Source organism: Choloepus didactylus, chromosome 2 (assembly GCF_015220235.1).
Source record: "Choloepus didactylus isolate mChoDid1 chromosome 2, mChoDid1.pri, whole genome shotgun sequence".
NCBI classification, from domain to species: Eukaryota; Metazoa; Chordata; class Mammalia; order Pilosa; family Megalonychidae; genus Choloepus; species Choloepus didactylus.
Window position 1 is genome coordinate 12,075,819 of NC_051308.1, and position 25,969 is coordinate 12,101,787.

Here is a 25,969-nt window from a genome sequence, read left to right on the forward strand (position 1 = left end):
ACTGATGTTGGCATCATAAAATGAGTTAAGTAGTGTTCCATTTTCTTCAATTTTTTGAAAGAGGTTAAGTAGAACAGGTGTCAGTTCTTTTTGGAAAGTGAAGTCATCTGGCCCTGGGCTTTTATTTGTAGGAAGCTTTTTGATGGTTGATTGGATCTCTTTACATGTGATTGGTTTGTTGAGGTCTTCTGAGTCTTCTCTGGTCAGTCTAGGTTATTCATGTGTTTCCAGGAAATTATCCATTTCCTCTAAATTGTCCAGTTTGTTGGCATACAATTGTTCATAGGATCCTCTTATGATTTTTTAAATTTCTTCGGGATTCATAGTAATGTCCCCTCTCTCACTTATTTTGTTTATTTGGGTCTTCTATCTTTTTGACTTTGTCAGTCTAGCTAAGGGTTTGTCAATCTTGTTGATATTCTCAAAGAACCAACTTTTGGTTTTATTTATTCTCACTGTTGTTTCTTTGATCTCTATATCATTTATTTCTGCTTTAATCCTTGTTATTTCTTTTCTTCTACTTGGTTTAGAGTTAGTTTGATGTTCATTTTCTAGCTTCTTCAGTTCCATCAGTTCTTTGATTTTAGCTCTTCCTTTTTAATGTGTGCATTTAGAGCTATAAATATCCTCTTCAATACTGCTTTCACTGCATCCCATAAGTTTTGATATGTTGTGTTCTTGTTTTCATTCATCTCTAGATATTTAGCGATTTCTTCTGCAATTTCTTCTTTGACCCAGTGATTGTTGAGAAGCATGTTGTTTAACCTCCAGACATTTGTGAATGTTCTAGATCTTTGATGGTTATTGACTTCTAGTTGTATTCCACTGTGATCAGAGAATGTGCTTTGAATAATTTTAATCTTTTTAAATTTATTGAGGCTTGTTTTATGCCCCAGTGTATGATCTATCCTGGAGAAAGTTCCATGAGCACTAGAGAAGAATGTGTATCCTGATGATTTGGGATGTAATGTTCTCTATATGTCTGTTAATTCAAATTCATTTATCAGATTGTTTAGGTTCTCAATTTCCTCATTGGTTCTCTGTATTGTTGATCTATCTATAGGAGAGAGTGGTGTATTGAAGTCTTCCACAATTATTGGGGAAACATGTTAACTTTTTAGCATTTGCGTGGGGGAGAAAGATTATATCAGAGTTCCTATCTGATTTTCAGTTTTGTTTACATGTCCTCTGTTTTTTGTTTTTTGTTTTTTTCCTAAAGTCTGAAAGGTAATGCATTTCATGGCAACGCTTTCATGCACTTTACATTTTCCCTATCAGTGAAGAAGCTGTGACTGGCAGAAGTTACTGGAGGAATACACCACAGTTGCAAAAGAGCCTGGGTGGATAGGAGGTTGTGATATATTTGAGAGACAGTTGAATTTTGAATCATCAAAGAAATAAAAATTCTAACTTTCCGTCAGTTTTCTTTAGACACAAATTTGAGATGTGGGGTATGTGACATTTGGGTCCCTTCTAAGGAGGGACAGTCTTTCACCCTATACACAGAGCTCAGTGAAGTTTTGGAAGCCTATGTTTCACTTCAATATTTCTCAATTTCTCTGACTTCTCTGATCTTATAAAGAGTATCATATATGGCTGATATCTACCCGTATGATAGCGTTTTTATTAAAGCACAGTAAAAAAAAAGGGATGATATATTATGGCATTCATACAATGGAATATTGTTCAGGAGAGAAAAGGAATGAATTAAAACTACTCCTAACAGCATAAATGAATGTGAAAAACATAATGTTGACAGAATTTATTTATAGGAGAATATGTATAGTATAATTCCAATTATATAAATTTCAAAATCAGGCAAAACTAACCATTATATATTTTTTGAGGGGGGATATATACATAGGTAATAAAACCATAAAGAAAACCAAGAATGATTAACAGAGAAATTCCAAACAATGTTGACTGAGGGACAGGAATGAGAGGGGATTCGATCAGAGAGAAGCCCCAGGAACCATCCAAGGTGTCAGTCGTGTTATTTTTCTTTAGCTGAGTGGTGGATGCATGGATGTTAGTGTTAGAATTATATACTGTATATGTGTGGTTTAAATTATGTGCTCTCTTACATATATGTTATGCATTTCACAGAAGAAAGGAAAGGAAACAATGGGAATGATCTGTTCAGCTTGCAAGGGGCAGCCAAGTTGTGTGGCATTTCCAAAAGGCTGATAAACACCGTGCTTACTGTGCAGACACAGTTATAAATCTTGACGTATATTATCTTCTTAAGCCTCATAACATCCCTGTGATGTAGGTCCCCATTTACTAACAAGGCAACTGAGGCAACGGAAGATAACTGACTGGCTCAGGCCACACAGCCACTGAGCATCAGTGCTGAGTCTGAAAGTCTGTCTGGCCCATTTCACACCCCTATAGCCACTATCAGGAATGCTGTGAGTGTGTTTCTGGTCATCAGGATTTTGTCTTTTTTTTCTTTTTTTTCCAGGTATTGCTGTGGTTTTACTTGACTCCGAATCTTCTGCTTTTGTAAAATAAAAGAGCATCGACTCTAGGAAAATGTACTCTGTATACAAAGCAAATGCAACAATATTGTTTTTCTGGATAATTGCAAAGCTGTAATGATTTAATATTTCCCTCTATTTAAAAAAAAAAAAAAAAAAGCTTCAAGCATTGCTTGCTTCTTGAAAGTTCCATTTGATAACTTTGTGACCTTCAGAGAAAGTCATTGGCAAGAAGGCTCTCTGCTGCTGTGTATGGTTCTCCTTTGCTTTTGCTCAGACTTACTTTTCTTTCAAACCCAGGCAGTGCCAACTGTTCTAATCAAAGTCCTCTGGGCAAGGACTTTTGGTTGACCCAGCTGGCTTCTCACAGGCTGCAACCTGCTCAAAGGCCAGGTTCTGATGAGAGGGAAAGCAGAACCAGAAAGTCCAGTCAGAACGATGGTGGTAGGACTCTAAGGTAGCTAAGAAGGCTGCAGGTGACCAGCGAGCCTGCCCCGACTCTCGTCATCACTCAACAGACACAGCAGTTGAACTATGCAGAGACACTACGCTAAGGTGTTGTCACAGTGAACCAGGAGGCCAAAGTCCACTTCTGGTTCAACTTCTGATTTGCTGTGCAATCAGATTTGCCATGTGGGTGTGTGTCAACCTGCCTTGATCTCCTTTTATCTACTTATAAAATGAAGGATGAGTACTTATGGTGCTTGCTGGTGCTGTATAATTCTAGGATCCAATTCAGGGTTGGCACCAACCTGGATGAGCCCAGTTGTACACCTTCTGCATATGTGCATGTAAACAGTTCTGCTGGGAGCAAGGCATCCAACAGGGCAGATCTAATCCCCAGTACACTCAGAGCCAGCAACTCCAAATGAGCCCAACACTGCCCAGTAATCCTAATATTAATGTTTAACTCAGCTTTTTGCTTGCCACAACCATTTCATACCTTCTCCACTCTTTCCAAACCTCTTTTCAAACTCTATCTACCACTCTGCCCTTTCCTCCTCACTCTCAACAAATAAACATCCTTTCCTACTTTACAAAGAAAATAGAAACAAGCAGCTTGGAACTCCCTAATCTTACTGATATCAAAAAATTAACCTACCCATGTCTGCACCCAACCTACTCTCCTTTCCCTGGCCACAATAGAAGCCAATCCTCCAGCTCCATCGTGGGTCCTGTCCTCCCCGCCCTTCCCTGTACCCAGATCGATTACTTATTCCTCCTCTCTCTCGTATATTCAATCTCTCCTTCTCAACTGGATCCTTCTAGTTGGCCTTTAAACAACATTCAAGTCTCTCTTAATAAAACGATCCAAACAAATGGAAACAAAACACACTTGTTCAATCTCACACTTCCTTTCAGCTATGATTATTTTCTTCCCTCCTACACCAAACTTTTTAGAGTTGTCTACCCTTGGTGTGTCCATGTTTTCACCTTCCTCTCACATGTCAGCCCACCCCTTTACCCTCCTAAAGAGCCCCACATCTCCACAGTGACCTCCACGTCACTGAACCCTGTGCATATTTGCAGATCTCATTTTGACTAACTCCTATGCAGCATCCAATGCTGTTGACTGCTCCTTCCTTCATGAATCACTCTCTTCATTCCACTTTCACAACACAACGTTAGCCTTGTTTTTCGTCCTTACTTTTCCAGCCATACCTCTTGTTTAGCATCATCCATCTCCCCCATTAGACAATAACCCCACGAGAGCAGGGACTATGCACGTTTCTGCTCTCCATTGTATCCCCAGCACCTAGCTCAGAGCCAGCTCCTGGGAAATCCTCCGTCAATAATTACAAAGTGAATAAATGAAGCACTTGAAGTATTTTGATAAAACTTCTCTTTGTAAGTATTATGGCCTGATGCATTGTGCTTCCTTGTGCCTGGAGGAGCAATAGAATTGAAGTAAAAAGACTTGGTTGATGGTCCTAACCCTATATAACTTGAGTTAAGTTGTTTAAGCCAGTGAACTTTAGTTTCCTCGTCTATCAAATGGAAATAACAAAATTAGCTTTGCCTACCTCGCAGAGCTGTGGAACTCAGGTGCAATTGTGTATGTATTAGTAATAATAGCAGTAATAATAGTAGGTATCATTTATTAAGTGTTTTGTATGGCTCAGGTTCTGTGTTTAGAATTTTACATACACTATTGTGTTTAATATTCATAGCAATTCTGTGAGACTTGTTTTATGTCCCTGTATATGGCCAATTTTTGAAAGTGTTCTGTATGTACTTGAAGAGAAGTCTATAATCTGCAGTTGTTGAGAGCAATATTTAATAAGCCATTTGGTCAGGTTTGTTAATTGTATGGTGTAAAATTGCCTATATCTTTACCAATAATTTTGTATCAGTTTGCTCTGTCATTAGTGAGGATGCTTTATTGAAATCTTTATGGATTTATCTATTTCCTTTTAGTTCTGTCAAGTTTTCCTTTATTTATGTTGAGGGAATGTTATTAATTTAGAAGTGTAAACTTCCAAATGGGTTGACTTTTATCATAAAGAAATATTTCTCTTTGTCTTCAATAATGCTCCTTGATGTAAAATCTGCTTTGTCTAATATTATTATAGGTCTGTAGCCTTCGTTTGGTTACTGTTTGCATGGCATAGTGTTTTCCATCCTTCTGCTTTCTACCTTTCTGAATACTTACATTTTAGCGTGCCTCTTCTAAGCAGTATATAGTTGGTTTTAAAAAATCTAGGCTGGCAATCTTTTTGTATTTTTGCAGTATAAGTGTTCTTTTCATTGTAATTGCTGATGTATTTGGGTTTAAATCTACTATCTTACCTACTTATTTTCTATTTTTTCTATTATCTATTTTGTTCTTTCTTTTTCCTCTCTATTTTTCCCTTTTCACCCTTCTTTTCATGAGTTCTTTTGGATTAATCAAGTGTTTTTAATTATCCCTTTTCCCTACCTTAGCTTCTTAGGTGTCTATTATTTTTCTACCTTTTTTTTTCAGTGATTATAACTAATCCTATAACCCGATAGTTATAACTAACTATATGACACTCAAGATTATGTCATTCATCTTGTTTTATAAAGTCTAAGTTGTATTTTACCATTTCTTGGTCAATGCAAGGAGCTTAGAACACTTTTACTCTATTTACCTTCCCCTTGTCTTTTGTGATAATATTGTAATTTATCTTGTTATTTTATATAGTCAATATTAATTCAGATTTATCCATATATTTACCTTTCCATTTCTCTTCATTCTTTCCTGTATTTCCATGCTTCCTCTTGGGGTTATTTTGCTTCTCTCTTTGGTGTTTCCTTTAGTGAGGATCTTCTGCTGGCAAAAAAATTATCTCAGTTTTTCTTATCTCATTTTTGAAGGCTGTTTTCTCTAGGTTATCTGTTTTCTTTGATCATTTCAGTGATGCCATTTCATTGTCTTCTGGCTTTTCTCATTTGAGAAGTAAGCTGAAGAATCTTATTGTTTTCTTCATTCAAAGTAATGTCTTCTTTTCTCTGACTGCTTTTAAGATTTTCTTTTGTTGTGTTTGTATGTGGTTTTATTTATTTATTTATTTATTTTAATGTTTTTCTTACATGGGCATATCGTCTCTTGTCATTCTTGGAAAATTCTTAGCCATTATGTCTTCAAATATGTTTCCTGCCTATTTTCTTTCTTTGTGAGTATTTCTCTCTGTGTGTGTCCTGTATGTTTTTTACTCTCTCTTTACTATTTTCCATTTGTCCTTTCCTCTGTGCTTCATTCTTAATATTTTTTATTGATCTATTTTCCAGTTCACCAATTCTCCCTTCAGCTGTGTCTCATCTTCCCTTAAATTAATTTGTGGTGTTCTAAATTTCAGTTACCATAGTTTTAGGCCTTTTTTTTTTGAATGTTTCTTAATTATTAAATTTTTATGTTTTTTACTATTTTTTATTATGAAATTTAACATATATACATAACAGTGATAACTTTCAAAGTATGATTTAACAAGTAGTTAGCAAATTTCAAAGAATGTAATGGGTTACAGTTCCACAATTTCAGTTATTTTCTTATGTAAAATATATATACAGAAAGGTGATAACTTTCAAAGTACATTTTAACAAGTAGTTATATAGGTAATTTAAAAAAAAGTGTTATGAGTTATAGTTCCACAGTTTCTGTTCTTTCCTTATTGTGAAATATAAGATATAGACAGAAAGTTGATAACTTCCAAAGTACAATTTAACCAGTAGCTATAGAGCAAATTTCAAAGAATGTAATGGATCACAGTTCCACCTTTTCAGTTATTTTCTTCTAGCTATTCTAATACCCTAGCATCTATATATTTATATTTATATTTAAAGATTCATTATTCATAATCCTTTGTTAAATCCTGTCTTGTCTGTTGCTACCCCTTCCTCTCGTTTAATCACTTTCTCAATCTTCAGGGGTGTCTAGACAGTGATCACCCTAACTTGTTCATATTGAAAAGGGGTGTCAGCATTATGGGGAAGGGGGCTACACCTGATTGTTGTTCTTAAAGAGGCTGTTGCCTCTGGGTTTTAGGCCTTGTCTGGCATAGGAACACTCTGGTGGATTTAAGTTTCTGAGAGATAAACTTAGTGAAACTTTTATAGAATCTCAGATAGGGACCTAGGTTTTTTGGGATTACTGTTGGTAAGGGCATGGCCTGCTGTGGTCATTTGGAATATCTAGCTGGAGCTTGCATAAGAGAAACCTCCAGGATAGCCTCTCGACTCTATTTGAAATCTTCTAGCTACTGTTACCTTTCTTTTCCCCCTTTTGGTCATGAAGGTATTTTCAGTCCCTCAATGCTGAGGCCAGGCTCATTCCTGGGAGTCATGTCCCAAGTCACCAGGGAGATTCACTTCCCTAGGAATCAAGTCCCATGTAGGGTGGAGGTTAATGAGTTTATTTGCTGATTTGGGCCTATTGAGAGAAATAGGACTGACTTTTTTGAGTCATTTAAAAAAAGATTCTTGTTCTCTGAAAAAACTCTCCATCTTGTCATATATTTTCATAATCACATATTAATCATGGTCATTTTTAAATTCATGTTTTAAAATACCCATAGCTAGATCATCTGGGGTCTGTTTTATTGTAGTTTTTCTCTGTTTTGGTTACTTGTTCTTGATCCTAGGCTTAGGATAACAAACCATCCTGGTTTGCCTGGGATGCTCCTCAGTCCTGAGAAAACTGGTCACCTTTTAGACCTGGTATGCCTGGGAATTTTTGATTGAATGCTAGACATTGTGTATGAATGACTGTAAGGATAATCTGAAGTTCAAACAGATGTTATCTTCCTCCAGAGAGAATTTACTTTTGCTTCCAGCAAACAGCTAGAGTAGGGACAAATAGTCTTAATCCAGTCAGGGATTTAGCTAATTCAAAACCAAGTTTCAATCTTTGGGAGTTCTGCTCCATTTCCAGTTGACTTTTACTCATAGGAGAAAGCCCTTGGCTTGGGGATGGGGGTCTCTGCTGAAATTCTGGATGTTTACTGAGCCCTTGCTCTATGGTAGGCCTGAACTCCAATTTCTTTCTCCCTAAGAAACATCTGAAAGCACTCTAATGCTTCTCAGCCTTTAATTTAGCAAATAACTTGAGGGGAAAGGCAACATTGAGTGTCTGTTTCAAGTTCTGAGTGCCTTTGTAGCCCTAGGCTCTAATTTTTGCCTCCCAACCCTGTCAGACTTTTCAAAGCTTTGCTCAATTTCTGAGCCTCTTAGTTGTTGCTTTTGGCTTGACTTCTCAGTCTTTCATCTCTGTACTGATTGCATCTTCATCAGTACCTCAAAGGGAAAAGCAGTTCCGAATGTCAGGCTTACCTTAGGGTGCTGCTCATCTCTGAGTATCTTAGCGCTATGATGTTTGCTGTTTGTTTGTTTAAGTCAGTTTTTCTAATTGTTCTTGACCCAAAAATTGGTCTAATACGATTCAGACTCACATAGTCAGAAGTGAGTTCACATGATAAATATCATTTCAGTTAGCAGAAATTTTAGTACTTCCATTCATCTGCCTGGTTCTTCTCCCTGGCAGCTCACACCTTTTGTCAAGCTCTCTACCGTTATCTTTTATCTGGAGTTTTTTTGTACCTCACTCATTCATGCTTTCTCACTACTCCATGCCTTTTTGGGAACACAAACTTAAGAATTGTTTTCCATTCTAACAGTTGTGTGGGTGTTGGCTGGTGACAATCTTCAGAGCCAGTAACTGGGTGCAGTGAATCTGGTTGGTTTTGGGGAATAATTAATTCAGGTTCTCTTCCCTCTGATGAGTTGTTGGTTTTGTGTTGGGTTGTTTCTACCTCACTATTGGCCCTGATTCTCTGCCCCAGGCTTGCCTTACTTCTTAGTTTCTTTTGGGGTTGTTTTGCAGTGTGGAGCTACTAGTTGGGAATGAGAAGTGGAAATCAGTTAGGCTTCCCTATTTCTATTGAGTCAGCACTGAGATTGGTTATGCAAATGGTGGTGAATATTTAAGCAAATATAAAAATGAGAAGCAGTTTGTTTTGTCCTTTAGGCTCAGGCATTCTATGCTACTTATCTGTATATCTAAGTTGGGATCCCTAATCTATGATGGTAGTTTTTATTTTCATTTTAGCTACCCATAAAAAGTTACCTTTGACTGTACACTTCTATACATTATTTCCTTTACTCCTCACCATAACCCTATGTTGTCAGTATTATTTTTTTTTCCATTTAGATGTTGACATAACTAGTAAATAGCAGACCCAGCATTTGCATCCAGATCCGTTTGGTTCCCAGTTATGGGCACTTAGCCACCATACTGCACTGCTTTCCTCATGGCTGCTCCTGCCATGAATATTGTCTGCCCTACTGAGAATTATCTTTGCAAAATTGAACAGGTGATAGTCTACTTCATCACAAGTGGTACATGTTAAAGAATGGGATTGTGTAACCTTTATTGCTAGGCAAAGACCATGTCTGGGTAAGCCAGGGCCTCCGAAGATTCCCCATCTCCATAAAAAGAATATGTGGCAACTTACTTGATAAAGTACAAACTAGTGCATTATTAACTTAATATGAGTCAGGATGCTCTGTATTAATTTTATTTGTATGATATGTTGAAATTGTGACTGCAAAAAAATGTTAAATATGAAGTGATTTATTATATCTGTCATTCTTGATTTTAGGGAAGTTTAATTAGCATTAACAGCACCTGTACAGAGATGGGCAATTTTGACAATGTTAACGTCACTGGAGAAATTGAATTTGCCATTCGTTATTGCTTCAAAACCCATTCTTTAGAAATATGCATCAAGGCTTGTAAGAACCTTGCCTATGGAGAGGAAAAGAAGAAAAAGTGCAATCCGTAAGTTTTTTTTTTAAGTTTTGAAATAAGATAACTGACATATTGATTCTAAAGTTCTATGGAAAAGTAAAAGTCAAAGAATAACCAGGACAATTGTACATAGAATAAAAATGAAAAGACTGACTTTAAGAATTATGTTAAAGCTGTAGTAATTAAAACGGAGTATTAATGATGCAAGAATAGACAGTTAGATCAACAAAGCAGAATCAAAAGCCAGACACAGACCCTAGCACCCCAACATTTATGGGAATTGGTATGATCAAGGGGCCATTATTAATCATTGGGGAAAAGGTATACTTCAATAAATGATGTTGGAAAAATTGACTTTCCATATAGGAAAAATAAAATTAAAATCTTGCCTCACATAATGCATAAATAGATTTAAAATGTTACTTTCCAATCTGATAGAGGTGAAATGGTATATCATTATTTGAATGTGCATTCCTCTGATTATTAATGAGGATAAACAAACTTTCATATATGCATTAGCCATATAAGTTTCCCCTTCTGTAAAATTCCTGTTTATATCCTTTGCCCGTTTTCCTATTGGGTTGTTTTTCATTTTCTTATTCATTTAGAGAAATTTATTTTTTACAACCTATTTTGAATACAGAGTCTTCATTTTATGCATGAATTTTAAATATCTTCTCCTAGTTTGTCACTTGTTTCCTAACATGGTTTTTTAGAGAATTTGTTAATGTCAAATTTATCCATCTTTTCCTTTAAAAGTCTCTTTTTGTGTCTCACAAAGAACTCCAATGTCACCTGAAGATTATAAATATATTGTCCATTTTCTTCTAATATAGCTTTATTTATTTATTTGTTTATTTATTTATTTATTTATTTATTTATTTGTATTTGGATCCTTTTTCATTAGCTCTGGAATTGATTTTCTGTGTAGGGCTTAAGGCAGGGACCTCATTTTTGCCTTCTTTTTCCCTACATGGAAGGCTTTTAGCACACAGTTTTAATTAGCAACTAGAAAGTGATGGTGGAAGATGAAAGGATTATTGATCCAAACCTCTCCTCTTCTCTGAAGCATTCAATAACTTCTCAGTGCCCATAAATTAAGAATGAATTTCTATAGTACTTAAGGTTCTCCCTTACAGGATCTCTCCTATCTTTCTGGTCTTAATTTCTGCTATTCCCTTATCTATATTACATGCTTCAGGAAAATTGGAACAGTTGCTGTAGCAAAAATTCCCTGACTTTTACCAAATGTTGAGACTACTTTCCTTTTTTTACACCAGTAAGTAGAAATCGTAATCCTGTCCATCCTTCAATGTTCGTCTCCGCTTCCAGCATATTTATTTGGCCTTTGAACTTCCAAGTATTTTGGACATCTCCTACTTGGTGACTTGTGTAAAATTACTCAATGTCTCCGTAACTCATTTTATTTTTGTAAAATAGGGACAATAATAGCTCCAACTTCAAAGGATGGTTGTGGTGATTCCCTGATTTAGCCTATAATAAGCCATCAGGAAAGTTCTAGAATATAATAAACATTCAACACATATTCTTCTTAGCCAAGTGAGGTGAGAAGTGCACAAAGAAATAGGGCTAAAATTCCACATAGGGATCACTTTGTGACTTTGGCCAAGTACTAAGCTGCTCATGTGTGGGACAAGATTTCATGAGGTTTGTCAGAGAATAAATCCTGGGAGGTGGTGAGCTGAACAAAAAATATGGAGGTTGCACAGTTCTGGGAAAGATTGGAGTTCCAATCAGCCAGAGTGGACAGACCTTGCTGCACCCCAGAAAAGCCGTATCTTAGTAATAAGTATTCTATAGCCTTAACGTAAGGACTACTCTGGATCTGTCCTAACTAAGCAAAATCAAGCCTTGATAGCACTGAACTGAGTTGCCAGTAAGTGAACTGCCTATTTGAACAAAATTCAATTTTGTTTAAAAGAAAACAACATAATCCAGATTCTCAAAAATGTAACATCCACAATGGCCAGCATATAACAAAAACTATAATAAAATATTACCAGACATTTGAAAAAGTAGGAAATGTGACCCATAACCCAGAGACAAAATGTTCTACAGAAATAGACATAGATTGTCAAAGATTTTAAGCAGCTATTATAAACATGTTGAACATTTAAAGGAAAAGTTGGACTTAATAAAGAAACAGATGGAGAATCCTGACAGAGAGTTGAAAAGTGTAAAAAAAATAACCAACTGGAAATTCTAAAACAGAAAAATACAATATCTGAAATGAAAAACCACCATTTGAGGTTAACTATGGATTGCATCTTCAGAAGAAATAAGTGAATTGAAGACAGATTAATTGAAATTTCCAAACTGAAATACAGAGAGAAAAAAGGCTAAAAATAAATAAAGCCTCAAGCCTATTAAAATTGTGCCTAAGAGTCTTCCCCCGAGAGCCTCTTTGTTGCTCAGATGTGGCTCTCTCTCTCTCTCTCTAAGCCCACCCAACAGGTGAACTCACTGCTTTCCCCACTACATGGGACATGACTCCCAGGGGAGTGAATCCCCCTGACAATGTGGGAAATGACTCCTGGGGATGACCCTGGACCCAACATCATGGTATTGAGAAAATCTTCTTGGACTAAAAGAGGGAAGAGAAATGAAGCAAATTAAAGTTTCAGTGGCTGAGAGATTCCAAATGGAGTCGAGAGGTCACTCTGGAGGGTATTCTTACGTGCTATATGGATATCTCTTTTTAGTTTTTAGTGTATTGGAATGGCTAGAGGGAAATACCTGGAGCTCTTGAACTGAAACACAGTGACCTTGATTCTTGAAGATAATTGTATAACTGTGTAGCTTGTACAGTGTGACTGTGTGATTGTGGAAACCTTGTGGCTTGCTCTCCCTTTATCCAGTGTATGAACATATGAGTGGAAAAATGGGAACAAAAATTAGATGACGAATAGGGTGGGCTGGAGTAGATGGAAAGTTTTGGGTGTTTTTTTGCTTTTATTTTTATTTTTTGGAGTAAGGGAAAGGTTCAAAAATTGATTCTGGTGATAAACGTGCAACTGTATGATGGTGCTGTGAATGATCGTACACTGTGGATTATTGTAGGGTGTGTGAATATATCTCAATAAAACTGTATTTTAAAAAGTAAATAAACAATAGAGGATGAGGAAGGGAATGGGATGTTTTGGACGTTCTTTTTTACTTCAATTTTTATTCTTGTTTTTTTGAATAGTGAAAATGTTCAAAGATTGTGGTGATGAATACACATCTATATGATGATACTGTGAACAACTGATTGTACACTTTGTATGTTATATGAATATATCTCAATAAAATTACATAAAAAATAATTTAGAGCCTCAGTTATTTGTGGAAGAACGTCAAGTAATCAAAGTTACATGTTATTGGAGTCCTGTAAGAAGAAAATAAGATCAAGAAAAACACAAAAACCCTGGAAGATATAATGGCCCAAACGTTTCCTAATTTTATGAAAACAACAGCCTGGAGAGCCAAGATGCACAACAACCCTGAAGTGTGATAAATACAAAGAAAATCACCCCTATATACAGCATAGTTAAATTGCTGAAAACCAAAGGGAAAAAACCTTGAAAGCAGCCAGAGACACATTACAAACAGAAGAACAAGAATTTTCAGTGACTTCTCTTCTGGAAACAATGCAAGATGGAATTGTTTGTCAATTACTGAAAGAGGAGTGTTAATATCACCAATGTTAACTGTGCATTTAGTTGTATAATTTTTGCTTCATATATTTTGAAATTCTGTTATTAGGTACATATACACATAACATTGTTATGTTTTCTTTTTAATGTGCTGAAACGGGAGGAGGCCAACCTAGGATGCTATAACCGCTGAAAATATTCATTGAAAATTTTTGACAAAATGAAGACATTTTTAGATTTAAACAAAACTTGGAGAGAATTGTCACAACCAAACCTTAACTACAAGTTCTTTAGACTGAAGGGAAATGATAATAAATGGAAAGTATGATTTACATGAAGCAATAAAGAGTTCCAGAAATGATAAATATGTGGGTAAAATATTAACTACTTTCCCCCATGATTTCTTAATTTCTCTAAAAAATAGACTATTGAAAGAGTAATAGTAACATATTGCAGATTTTATAACACATGTAAAAGTAAAATGTGTGGTTACAGTAGCAGAATGTTCAGGAGGGGATGAGTGAAAGTATTGTTTCAAGGTTTTTATATTATAGATGAAATGGTATAATATTGATTCAAGGTAGAATTTGTTAAGGATGCATATTGCAATCCCCAGAATGACCTCTAAAAAATTATACAATCAAGTAGAGCTAAAATGCCAACAGAGGAGATAAAATGAATAATAAAAAAATCCATGAGCTGAAAAGAAGACCGGAAAGGAAGAACAGAAAAACAAAAAACAGATGGGACAGATAGAAAACAAATAGAATATGTTATATTTAAACCCAATCATTTCAATAATTACATTAAATATAAGTGGGCCAAATACATCAGTTATAATGATTGTCGGGTTGCATAAAAAAGCAAGAGCCAACAATATTCTGTTTACAATAAACACATTTTAAATATAAAGACACAGATAGGTGAAAAGTAAAAGGATGGAAAAAATATATGAGCTATAATCATAAATAAGAAAGCTAGAGTGTGTATATTCACATAAGAAAATGTAAGCTTTAGGATAAGGATTATCACCAGAGGTAAAGCAGGGCATTTCAGAATGGTAAAAAAGTCAACAATTCATGAAGAAAACATAACAATGTTATGTGTATATGTACCTAATAACAGAATTTCAAAATATATGAAGCAAAAATTATACAACTAAATGCACAATCAGCATTGATGATATTAACACTCCTCTTTCAGTAATTGATAGTTTAAATAGACAAAAAAGGTAAGTTTATGGAATGATTGAACAGCACCATAACCAACCCTAACCCTAACCCTAACCCTAACCCTAACCCTAACCCTAACCCTAACCCTAACCAACCCTAACCAACCCTAACCAACCCTAAACCTGGGAGTCGGGTCCCACGTAGGGACTATGAACATTCTATTTCTCCCAGTGTACATATACAAGTGTTTCTCCAGGCATATAACCAGGGGTCTATTTACTGTGTGATAGAGTATGTGCATTTTCAATTTTATTATTTTTTTAATTTACTGAGCAGGCAGTAACTCAGTTATTTCTATTCAGAAAACTCTACTTCCATAAACCTGATATTCTGAAGTGAAAGCGGCAGTAGAATCATACTAATTTTACTGGCCTCATAACCTCGAGGCAGGGTTTGACTGCAGTCGCCCCAACAGCCCATGCAGTGAGGAGAGTTGTGGAAGAAACACGGAGTCTGGTTGTGGAAACTGACGACCTCCAGACTTGATTAAAGAACTGTGCAATAACCTTACAAGAAGAAAATGTTCATAGTAGCATTCTTTGTAATAGCAACAACTAGGGAATAATACAAATGTTTATCAACAGGATAAATTAATTGTGGTATTTTCACACAAAGGAATTATATGTAAGACTAGAGATAAATGAGCTACAGCTACATATAGCAAACATAGATAAATCTCCAAATTATTTATTAAATTTAAAAAAGCAAGTTATGGAAGAATGTATACAGTATGATTCCACTTATATAAGAGTTCAAAAACAAGAAAAATTAATACATTGTTTTGGGAGACATAGAAAAGTGGTGAAACTATAAATAAAACCAAGGATGGCTATTATGTGGTTATGAATAGAATTATGACAGGCAAGGCATTGACATCTTAAGTTAGGTGGTAGGTACATGGGTATGTATTTTATTATAATTCTTTAAACTGTACAATTATATTTTATATATATTCTTTTCCATGTGTGAGAACTTATACTGGTATACAACTTAAGAGGAAATGAACAAAAGGGGGAAAAGAAATCAAACATAGTTTCAGTGGCTAAGAGATTTCAAACAGAGTCGAGAGGTCATTCCAGAGGTTATTCTTACGTGTTATATAGATATCCCTTTTTAGTTTTTAGTGTATTAGAATAGCTAGAAGGAAATACCTGAATCTGTTGAATTATAATCTAGTAGATTTGATTCTTGATGATGATTATATAACTATATAGCTTTTATTGAGTGACCATGAGCTTGAGAAAACCTGGTGACTGACACTCCTTTTATCCAGTGTATGGACAAATGAGTAAGAAAATAAAGACAAAAAATATATAAATAACGGGGTGGGGGGGGAAGGGGTATGGGATGTTTTGGGTGTTCTTTTTTATTTTCATTTTTATTTTTTTCTTTATTTTGGAGTATTGAAAAAATGTTCTAAAATTGATTGTGGCGATGAATGCACACCTATATGATAATACTGTGAGCCATTGATTATATTCTTTGGTGTGTGAATATATGTCAGTAAAATTGCATTTAAAATAAAAGAATAAATGAATAGAGAGGAATTGGAGACTGTGAGCTTTGAGTAATCTTCCGAGTAGCTGGACTTGCCAGGAAGAAGGGGCCTGAGACAGGGGCTCCGGGAGGACACACACAGAGGGAGGGCTGTTGTTATTTTGCTTTGGGAGAGTTGAGCCTGTTTCTAGTACGTGGGGATAGGACCTGGGCTAGCGAGAGACACTGCCGTCAGTGACGCTGTCAGATGAGCCTGGAGTGGTAGTGGAGAGATTAACCTAGACCTGGACAAGGGGTACGACTTACCCTAAAAAGCCCAGATTTCACAGGGTGGAGGGGAGGGTGCAGCTGGGGGTGTCTGCCTCTCTCTGCCTGCTCACTGCCTCCAGACTCAGTCAAGGGAATCCATGAGGGCCATGTCTCGGCATTTAGGAGGGTTACAATCTCTGAGGACCCCACCACTGAAAAGCAAAGTGTGAAGGCATATGCTTTCCATTTCTAGCTTGTTCTCAGGGGGTAGGCGGTACTGGAGATAAGGTGGAGTTGGAGGGAGGGGCAGCTGGCACATGGCCTCTCCATCCAGGTAAATGAGAGGACCCTGGGAGTCTGGCTCCACGAAGGGATGTAGATCCAGAGAGTAGGGCATGAGGAAAACAGGGGGGATTTTCACAGCGTGGTCATCATTTGCCCGGAGACTCCGTAAAATCAGAAGCCACATACCTAGTGCTAACCTCATTGTTTCCTGCCGGTGATGCTCACCAGCCCTTTTTATCAACTCAGCATTCCCTTTTAGAAGAAGGATTCAAGGCTGGAAGTGGGTAAAGAAAACACTGATCTGTAGATTGTACTCCCTGCTGAGCTTCCTCCTTGTCACCTTGTCCTGCCTGTCTTTGGCCACAGGTACGTGAAGATCTACCTGCTGCCTGACAGATCCTCCCAGGGGAAACGCAAGACTGGAGTCCAGAAGAACACAGTGGACCCGACCTTCCAGGAGACAGTGAAGGTACTTGCTGGCCAAATATCTGTGTGCTGACCCCTGCCCTGCCGGGTTAGAGTTGAATGAATAAAAACTCTTGAGTCAGTTAAATATAAGTGCAGGCACCTAGATATTTCTGCAGATCTCTGTCAATCAGTGGCAAGTCAGTAGAAAATAAATCTCAGCCATTGTTCAGGACAAGTGCAGCATCTACCGTCCTTTAGAGTAGCTTGTGGGTCACGATTTCAGGGAAAATGACAAAAAGGAACCTGACTGCCTCACTGCCTCCGGGGAACAGCTGGGCACGGGGGCATTTTGAAAATTGGTTTGTCCTTTTGAATTTCTATGACTATTAGAGATGTGTTCTCAAGCGGGGTACCCAGTAAATTAAACTCCTGAGTTAATAGCTTCTAAAAGATGTTCCTTTAAAAAAAAAAGTGGCTGGCTAATCAGGTTTCTTCTTACTTTGAGAAAAATTGTTATGAAAAAAGTTTAATTTTTTTACTTTCTTCGGTTGGTGTTAAGAAATAGGATTTGTGGTTTAGGGCAGAGATGGAAAGGGACTGCGTCACTCTCTGATTCAGGAGCTGATGTGTGGCTTGTGCAGGTAGGTATGTCCCCGGGCTGGGTGGGAGGAGGACAGCGGACAGATGTGTGGGGACACACCCCACGAAGGCCAGGCAGCCCGGGGCTCCATCATCTCGAGGCTTTGTCTGCTTCTTTGGCAAGCAGAGGTTTTGCAAGCTCCCAGCAGGGGTCATCTCGGTGGCTGGCACAAGAGCCCCAAGTTCATGAAATAAAAATAGCCATTGTTTCCTGTGGCCAAGTGCTTTCTGTACCCTCTGAGGTAGGGATTGGACTCCTCATTTACCAACAGGGAAGCTGGGGCTTAGAGAGTACTTAGAAGTATAGCTGTAAGCCACCGCTGACTAGCAGTACCCAAATTTATATGCATTTATAATTCTGACCAGTATATCTGATAAGCCCAATACTAAATAAGGGTCCAATAACTTGTAGCTGTTGTTCATTATTGAGAAAATCCAATGGATATGCTTAACCTGAGGCCCTCAGAAGGCAGAGTGGAGTTGATCGCTCTCTGGGGAAGCCCAGCTGGTGACCCTGTGCCTGCCGGAAGGGTGGATGTCACCCAGCACACGGGGTACCTTCAGCCTGTCAGTCTCCCTGTGGGGCAGGACCCCACCCTCAGATGTGGGGGGACAGGGGACCTTTGACAACCCCAGAGTGTGCCGAGGACTCCTAATGGGGCGAGTTCAAGAAATGGTTATGTTGACTAGGTGTTCATCCTCTGTGGGTGGGTAAGACCATACATCGTCCTTGTGGGACAAACATACCGGACTTCCATGCTCAGGCTTTGCATTTAAAAATAATTTAAAAAGTCCACATTGTCAGTATCTTTGGGACAATGCTGGCTGGGTGCCACGTAGACCAGACACAAGTTCAGATCCCCCGGTGGGACAGCTCTGGGCTTGATTTCCAGAGAACCTTGGGTGGACAAGGATTTCATCTCATTCTTAGGAATGGAGAACCTGGTTGTGAGCCGGGCTCAGCCTTTCTCTGGGCATGTGGGGAGAGCCAGGCTCAGGCAGAGAGAGCGCCTGAGGGTACAGGTGTCCCTCATCTCCCTGCACACAATGCCCTGAAACAGCCTGCGGGAGGGAGGCCGTGGGAGCCCCAGCGGTGGGTCCTGGGCTGACTGGTCTCCTCTGCTCTGGCCTCTGCAGTATCAGGTGGAACCCGCCCAGCTGGGGGCCCGGCAGCTGCAGGTCTCCGTGTGGCACCTAGGCCTGCTTACCCGGAGGGTGTTTCTTGGAGAAGTTTTCATTCCTCTGGCTACATGGAACTTCGAAGACAGCGAGACACAGACCTTTCGCTGGTACCCGCTCCGTGCCAAGGTGATGTCTGGTTTGGGGCTGGCCGTTTTCAAGGGAACCCCCGCCCTACCCTGAGAACTAAACCCACTTTTCAAAGGGATCAAAGAGGAGAAAACCTCCCAGGGAAGCCTTGGCTCTAAGGCATACAGTGTACTTGGCCGGACCTGCCAGCTGTGACTTTTAAATATAGGATATTTGTAGATGCAAAAACGTTTGATGTAGGGCTTTTCCTGGGTGGGGTTAGGCTGAGATTTTTTTTTTTAACCTGCTCGGATTTGTTCAAGTATCCGAACAGGCCTACCCTCTGTGAAGCACAGGAAGTAGACCTGACCAGGTCCCCAGGGGCTTGGCCCTCGTGGGTTATGGGCCTTGCAAGTGGCTCCTGCATGTTCTCCGTGGGTGGGACCAGGCCTCATCAGACTGCCCGCCCAGGGGTTACAAAAGATTGTTTCTAAATCTTGGCCTGAGTCACCCCCCAAAATACTAATAGGTGAGAAAATTTGGGAACAAATGCTATCAGGAAAGCTGAGGCCAGAGCCTTGCCTGGGGAGGTAGGATGCTTTGGAATTCATGTGGGCAGGTAAAAAAAAAAAAGCCAGGGGAGGAGCAGTTGATGGCATTTGATTTAGACTGTGTTCCACAGACTGCAGAGGGGAGGGGCAGGGGGAGAAAGATTTGCTTTTCTTGGGGAGGCTGCTTTGCACATTTCTGTGGCAAGATCCAAGATTGGGAGAAAGTATTTGTGAGATAGTGGAGGAGAAGATGTGGGCTCCTGCAGTCTCCTTATATAAGGACAACAGGATGCACCAATCCCGTCAGTCAGAACCTCACAGCAGGACAGAGAGGCTTTGTCAGCCCTGAACGAAGGTCATTGGTGTCATTTTGCCTCCCTTTTCCTCTCTGAGGAGCAAGTGCAGCTGCAATTCATGAGGCCCCTGCTTGGAAACTGTCTCTGATTTGAGGACCCTGCAGGAGAAAGCTGAGGGTCCTCAGCCTGGGAGCCAGCTGTGGCCTTGCAGCCCAGCCCTGTTTCCCACCTTCATCTCCCACTCAGGGTGGTCTCTGGACCTGCCACCCCTGGGGGGCACTGCGCTTTCTCTGTTCAAAGCCTCAGCCCATGTTCAGCTCTTCACTTGGAAGGCTTTCTCCTTTACAAGGTCTGTCTTTTCTACAAGACTTTGCTTAAGTCCCACCTCCTCCGTGAAGCCTTTCCTGATTCTCCCTGCTGGAAATTGCCCTCCCCTCCCCACCAGTGTTGAGGGCCTCCTACCTTTATGTTCCTGGGGTGCAGGTAGGCTGAGGCTGCCTCTCAGCACACTGAGTGAAACAGCAGGTCCCACCTCTACCTACTTCCCAGGCACCGAAGACACAGGATTCAATTTAGGTTGACAAGAAACCTGTACATGCAAGTTCTCATAATTCCTTCTCTCACTCTCTCTTCCTAATAGTAGAAATGTAGTTGCATAATTTGCTTGCCTTTGCCGGTTTCCCTGTGGCAGGGCTCCCTCAGCTCAGCCTCCACCCCCCCATCCCCACCCCAAATTTTTCCCTCCTCTACTCCCTAAAGCCTGTGCTGTGGAGACCAGTTCATTTTTGAGAATTAATAGCATGCAGCCCCAGCCCCCAAACCTGCCCCAGAATCACAGTTAAAGACGCCCCTAGGGCCCCTGAAGCCTGAAATACATGGGGCATTGCTGGCATTTTCCCAGACGTGGGAGCAAACCAAGCCCTGTCAACAGGCTGCAGATAAGCCAGGCAGACTCTTCAGCAATGCAGAGGTTGCAATTTAAAAAACCCACAGGGACCAGGCAGGCTGTGGAAGTGAGGAAAGCCAGCTGGGATGGTGGCAATTAATTCGTTTTGAAACACTGACAGGGCAAGAAAAACACGTCTGAGGGCCGTATCAGGCCAGTGGGCCAGACTGCAGGGTTGAGGCCTGATGCAGGCACCCGAGGCCTCCCCAGCTGCTCTGGGCTGCTTCCTCGGCCTCCACCCCTCCTTGTCCTGCCCCAGCTGTATTTGCTCCTGGGCTCCAGCCATGCTGAGGCACTAGATGCTTCTCAGGACCACCTGAGTCCTCTGTGGCTCCTCAGTCTCCTCCATTTCCTGGTTCCCTTGGCACTTCAGATGGGTATGTCCTCCAGGGTGTCCTCCCTGACTCCCCCAGCCTGGGATCACACTCCTACTCCCCTGTACATGCCGCTTCCCCCATGTCTGTTATCAGCATGAGGATGGGGATGGGAATGGAGTACTCACTGTCACCAGCACTTGCCACAGGACCTGGTACAAGATAGCTCATCTCTGAGGTTGGCAGGACTGAGCCTGTCGGCAGGCAGTGAGCTGAAGGTGCCCATTTGAAAGGTGCCACTTGCGGCTCCTCATGCCTGCTAAGCGGGCCTAAAGCCATGGCCCTGGACCAGAGTGCTCAGTCCTCCCCCTGGGTCCCTGACAGAGGTATGGAGTTGGCGCAGGGCTTCTGGAAACTGAGAGCGGAGGCAGCCTTGTCTCACTGGGCACCCTCAGGCCAGCTTCTTTCCTGCCAGTGGTCCTCCCTCACTGCCCCTGCCCTGGGCAAGGCAAGAGGAGGTGCCACCAGGAGGCCATTCCAGTGCTTGGCCCTCGGAGTTCTGGCTGAGGGCTGCCTTTGCTGGTGGTGGAATCTGGCACTGCAGGGTGAACTGGACTCATCTGATCTCTTCCTTGATTCACTTTCTGGCAAAAGCACTCATCAAGAGAAGTCACCTCAGTTGGCAGGGAGGTGTCCTCGGAGGGGTGGGGGGTGGAGGGCATGGGGGCTGGATTCCCCCCTGCCCCAGACTGGCGCTGCAACCCCTATGGCTTTGGGCAGTCGGCCAGAGCACCCCATCTCCAGTGCTTGGCCGTCCCTGGCACAGAAGAGCGGCTCGGCTCTTTATTGACCTGATGGGGGTGTTGACTTTTGTACCTTTTCAAACTCAAGTGGTGCCCGGGTGTTCTTAGCACTAGCCTCCGGGGTCAGTTCCCCTCAAGCCCCCTGGATCCCCTGGTGAGGGCCGTTGGGGGTGGTGAGGGTGGAAGATGGAAAGATGGCCTACGTCCATGTCCATTCTCAAGCCTGCAGAGGCTGTGTGAGGGCTGCGGGTCGGGGGGAGGGCTGAGGCGATTGAGGGGCCCAGAGATGGGGCGGGAGGGGAGGCTGGGGAATCCTGCCTTTGAGCTCGGGCCTCTCACCCCCAGGCAGAGAAATACGGAGACAGTGTTCCTCAGAATAATGGAGAGCTTGCAGTCCGTGCCAAGCTGGTCCTGCCCACAGGCCCCAGAAAGTTCCAGGAGGTGCCAGAAGGTAGGTGGCCTCTGGACGTTTGTGTCACTGTTTCAAAGTCTGGAGCAAGAGGTGGGTTGTGAGGTGGGGAAGAATGTTTTCTAGTATTTCCTTTCCATCTCTACTAGTCCCACACTCTGGAAATTTAGACCGTTTATCAACATATGAGTAGCTCAGCCTGGGACCTGAGCTCTTTGGAACTGCCTAACCTGGAAGGGAAATGAATTACCCCCAAACTGGCAAGGCCTTTGGTGCCCCTTTTCCATCGCTCTTAGAGAGCTAGCCCCAGGCCTTGCTTCCAAAGGCTGGCCTGGTGACAACAGTCCTGCCTTGAAGAGGGAATGCTCTCATGACAAGTTGCTTTGTAGATTGGGAGTCTGGCTGTTTGGGACTCAAGTGGATGTCTCAAGGTGCTGGCACCATCGAGGATCAGAATTGAATAAATCCCTACTCCCAGATCACTTGAGTAGCTGTTGCCCAGCAACAGAAGGGAATCAAGGACAGGTCCTTGAGATACTTAAAGATTGAACCAACTTAAGTTACATGAGGGGTGTGGAAAATGAGGGCAGAGAATGAAGACAGAATACACAACTCTGTGCTGTATTTGAAGACTTCGCATTTGACTGAAGACTTTCTGCTATTCCAGCTCAAGGGGCCATGACAGACTGGCAGCAAGCAGCCTGTGGTCATCTCTGGTCCCCTAGAACAGGCCTTGGGGCTCCCACTTTCCCCCCAACCATTGGCTACAACTAGACTAAAAATTCTGCACCCTTCCTCCTGTTGGATTCGTTTTTCTTCACTTATAGCTGATGCCTTCCTGGGATGTTAGCAACCCTTCCGTCCTGATGCCATGCTGACTGGTTAGGGGAACAGTGTGTTGTGGAGTGGGGTTAGTGACTTCTGAGGGTGGGACTTGTGCCACTTCCTGTCTGCTCTCTTGGGGTCTGAAGGCTGTGACGAATTCTCACTGAGCTGCCAGTTTTGGTGTGGTGGGATTGTATATGAACTTTTTGGTGGAAATGGGTTTTATAGTAAATATTGGTTTTCCTTCCAGGGACAGGTCAGCCATCACGCAACGGTCAACTCTGTCTGGTAGTGCTGGGAGCCAAGAATTTACCTGTGAGGTCAGATGGGACCTTGAACTCATTTGTTAAGGGGTAGGTATTAGACTTAGTCAAGTAATTATGTACTGATGACCTAGTATACCTAAGGCATGGACTTAGAACGTGTAGGGCACATAGCTTTCCTACGAAAATCCAACGTAAAACATGTTAGAGCATCTGGACATTTGAGGCTAGACTTGGAATATTACATTTTGACCTGATACCCCAAAATTATCAGTCCTGATTAAATCAGTATATCAGTTTTGAAATCAAGCATGGAAGTAGTAAGTGGTGTGTTTAGTAAACATTTCCTTAACGTCCCCTCTTGGACAACAGCACTAACAACACAGATGACTGCCCACGTTCATTCTTGTACACTACAGGTACGTGCTGCTATCTCCAAAAGTGAAGCAAACACCGTTCACTATTAGTGACTGAGGAAAATGATGGCCTACAATGTCAAGTTAGAACTGAGTTTGTGTCCCATCCCTGCCCTTTATCTGGGTGGGCTTGGGCTAGTTACTTAACCTTTCTGGATTTATTTTCCTGAGGACAGCAGGGTCAAAATGAGTTCACTAACCTGTAGCTTTGTATGTATAACAAATCCTGGCTCCTGGGTAGCAGTTCTGATGAGCTGTGCTATTGCTCAGTGATAGGATGGTAGCTGTATCAAGGAGTGAAGATTAAATTAAGGGCCATCGGGCCTCAGAATTCCAGTTTAACCTTAATACCTGGTACAGAATTTAGCTAGAGAGAAATTTGGAACCTCATTTCTAGAGATCATGTAGCCAAGCCTTGTGAGATTTCTAGTCTAGTTTGTTGTTGAGAGGTTTTCATTCTGTGGTGGATTTAGCACTATTCTCAGTGCTTACAGTGCACTGAATAGGTATGTCAGTAAGGAAAGGAGGCTGTGTGGAGGGCAATTATAGTTTGCGTATGTTTCCCTTGTTTAGCTGTCTCACTCTGCCAGACCAACAAAAATTAAGGCTGAAGTCTCCAGTCCTAAAGAAGCAAGCCTGTCCCCAGTGGAAGCACTCCTTTGTTTTTAATGGCGTAACCACTTCTCAGCTGAAGCAATCTAGCTTAGAATTGACGGTGTGGGACCAGGCCATTTTTGGTGTGAACGACCGCTTGTTGGGTGGAGCCAAACTTAGTTCAAGTAAGTCTGTTGAAAGTATTGGGTCCAACAACATCACTTATCACTAAGGAGATGAGAGAGAGAGATGGAAAAAAGTAATGCTTCTACAATGGGCAGAGTGGTTTAACTAGCTTTGAAATTGCCTAACCTGCCATTAAGTGGAAGTTACCAAATCTCATTCTTACTCTGCTACTGAAAGATTATACAGCAAAGCATGTCAACAATTTAAATCAGATTTAAATCTGCCAAAGAAAGAAAAATTACAGGCCTCCAAATGGGTTAGGTACAGTACTTGCTTTTGTTTCTGGTTTCAATCATAAAGGGATTATTTTCTTATAGGAAAATATCTTCTTAACCCAAACAAATGGTAATTCAGAAAGTATTTCATTAGGAATGGGACAAAATGGCAACACCACTCAGTGTCGCTCCCCAGGGGTGCTGCTGGCATTTCTGTGGGGCAGTCCTTTGGCAGTGTCCCCCAAACACTGCGACAACCAAAGACACCGGCACACATTTCCAAGGACCTCCAGCAGAGAGCCACTGAACATACACAAGAATCACTATTAAATGTTTTAAAAGGAAATGTTGCCTGAAATACACCCTTCCCTCTAAACAACTCTTTTCCATTAACAAATCCAGCCCCTCAGACTATACCCCCCCACCCCATGGTAATGTATTAACACGACTAGCAACTCCCATTCCCGAGGAATCAGTATTCTGCTACATCCAAACTATGATAAATAAAAGGAACTTTTCTCCTTTGGAAGCTTCATAAGGAGGCATGCCTGAGCATCTCCTAGGCTGAACACTCTTAATATGGTCTCTTAAGTTGAAGTGAAAAAAATACTTGATCCTTTTATGCTGTTCTTACTTTTAAAAAACAGAAAAGGGATGGCAAAGTCAATGTCATTACTAATTGTTATTTTAACTATTACAGAGGAAGATCCAGTTGGTGGCTCTGATGCATGCTCACAAGCAAAGCTTCAGTGGCAAAAAGTGCTTTCCAACCCCAATTTATGGACAGACATAACACTCACCCTACACTGAGTAAAGGCTTTGAAGTCCCAGTCTGCAAGGGGTGTTGGGTGTGTGGCATATCTGTAGCTGAAGGACCAGGCTGGCAAGTCACAGCTGGGAAAGTGGCTGTCTGTCTCCTTCTACATATGTGAAAAGTTTCTACCTACAGCTAGTGTCATCCAGCAAAAACATTTAGATATCTGTGTATATTTAAATTAAGAGGAATTAGTGATGGTATATAAATGTCTTGGGTTGGGGAATCTGTTGAGAGAAGTAGATATGGCCGGATTTCAATAAATGTTCAGCAGTTACCTGTGTCGCCCAATCCTTATCACAGAAAGAAAATTACGGACAGTATTGTATGCATTTCAGAGAGAAAAGGGGGCTGGTGAGTATTCAGTCCCTCCTCC

At 40.9% G+C, this 25,969-nt stretch overlaps 1 protein-coding gene across 3 annotated transcripts in view; it reads left to right on the forward strand.

Moving 5' to 3' along the window:
- The window catches only part of SYTL3 (synaptotagmin like 3), a 125,845-nt gene extending 100,123 nt beyond the window's left edge, over positions 1-25,722 (forward strand). For all 3 annotated transcript variants that reach the window (XM_037820655.1, XM_037820671.1, XM_037820662.1), the window contains 7 exons: positions 9,599-9,777; positions 17,033-17,135; positions 18,851-19,021; positions 22,217-22,322; positions 23,356-23,458; positions 24,358-24,563; positions 25,480-25,722. In XM_037820655.1, coding sequence (XP_037676583.1) covers positions 9,599-9,777; positions 17,033-17,135; positions 18,851-19,021; positions 22,217-22,322; positions 23,356-23,458; positions 24,358-24,563; positions 25,480-25,589 — 978 coding nt within the window. In that variant the 3' untranslated portion in view covers positions 25,590-25,722. The remainder of the gene's footprint in view (positions 1-9,598; positions 9,778-17,032; positions 17,136-18,850; positions 19,022-22,216; positions 22,323-23,355; positions 23,459-24,357; positions 24,564-25,479) is intronic.
- The last annotated feature ends 247 nt before the right edge of the window (positions 25,723-25,969 follow it).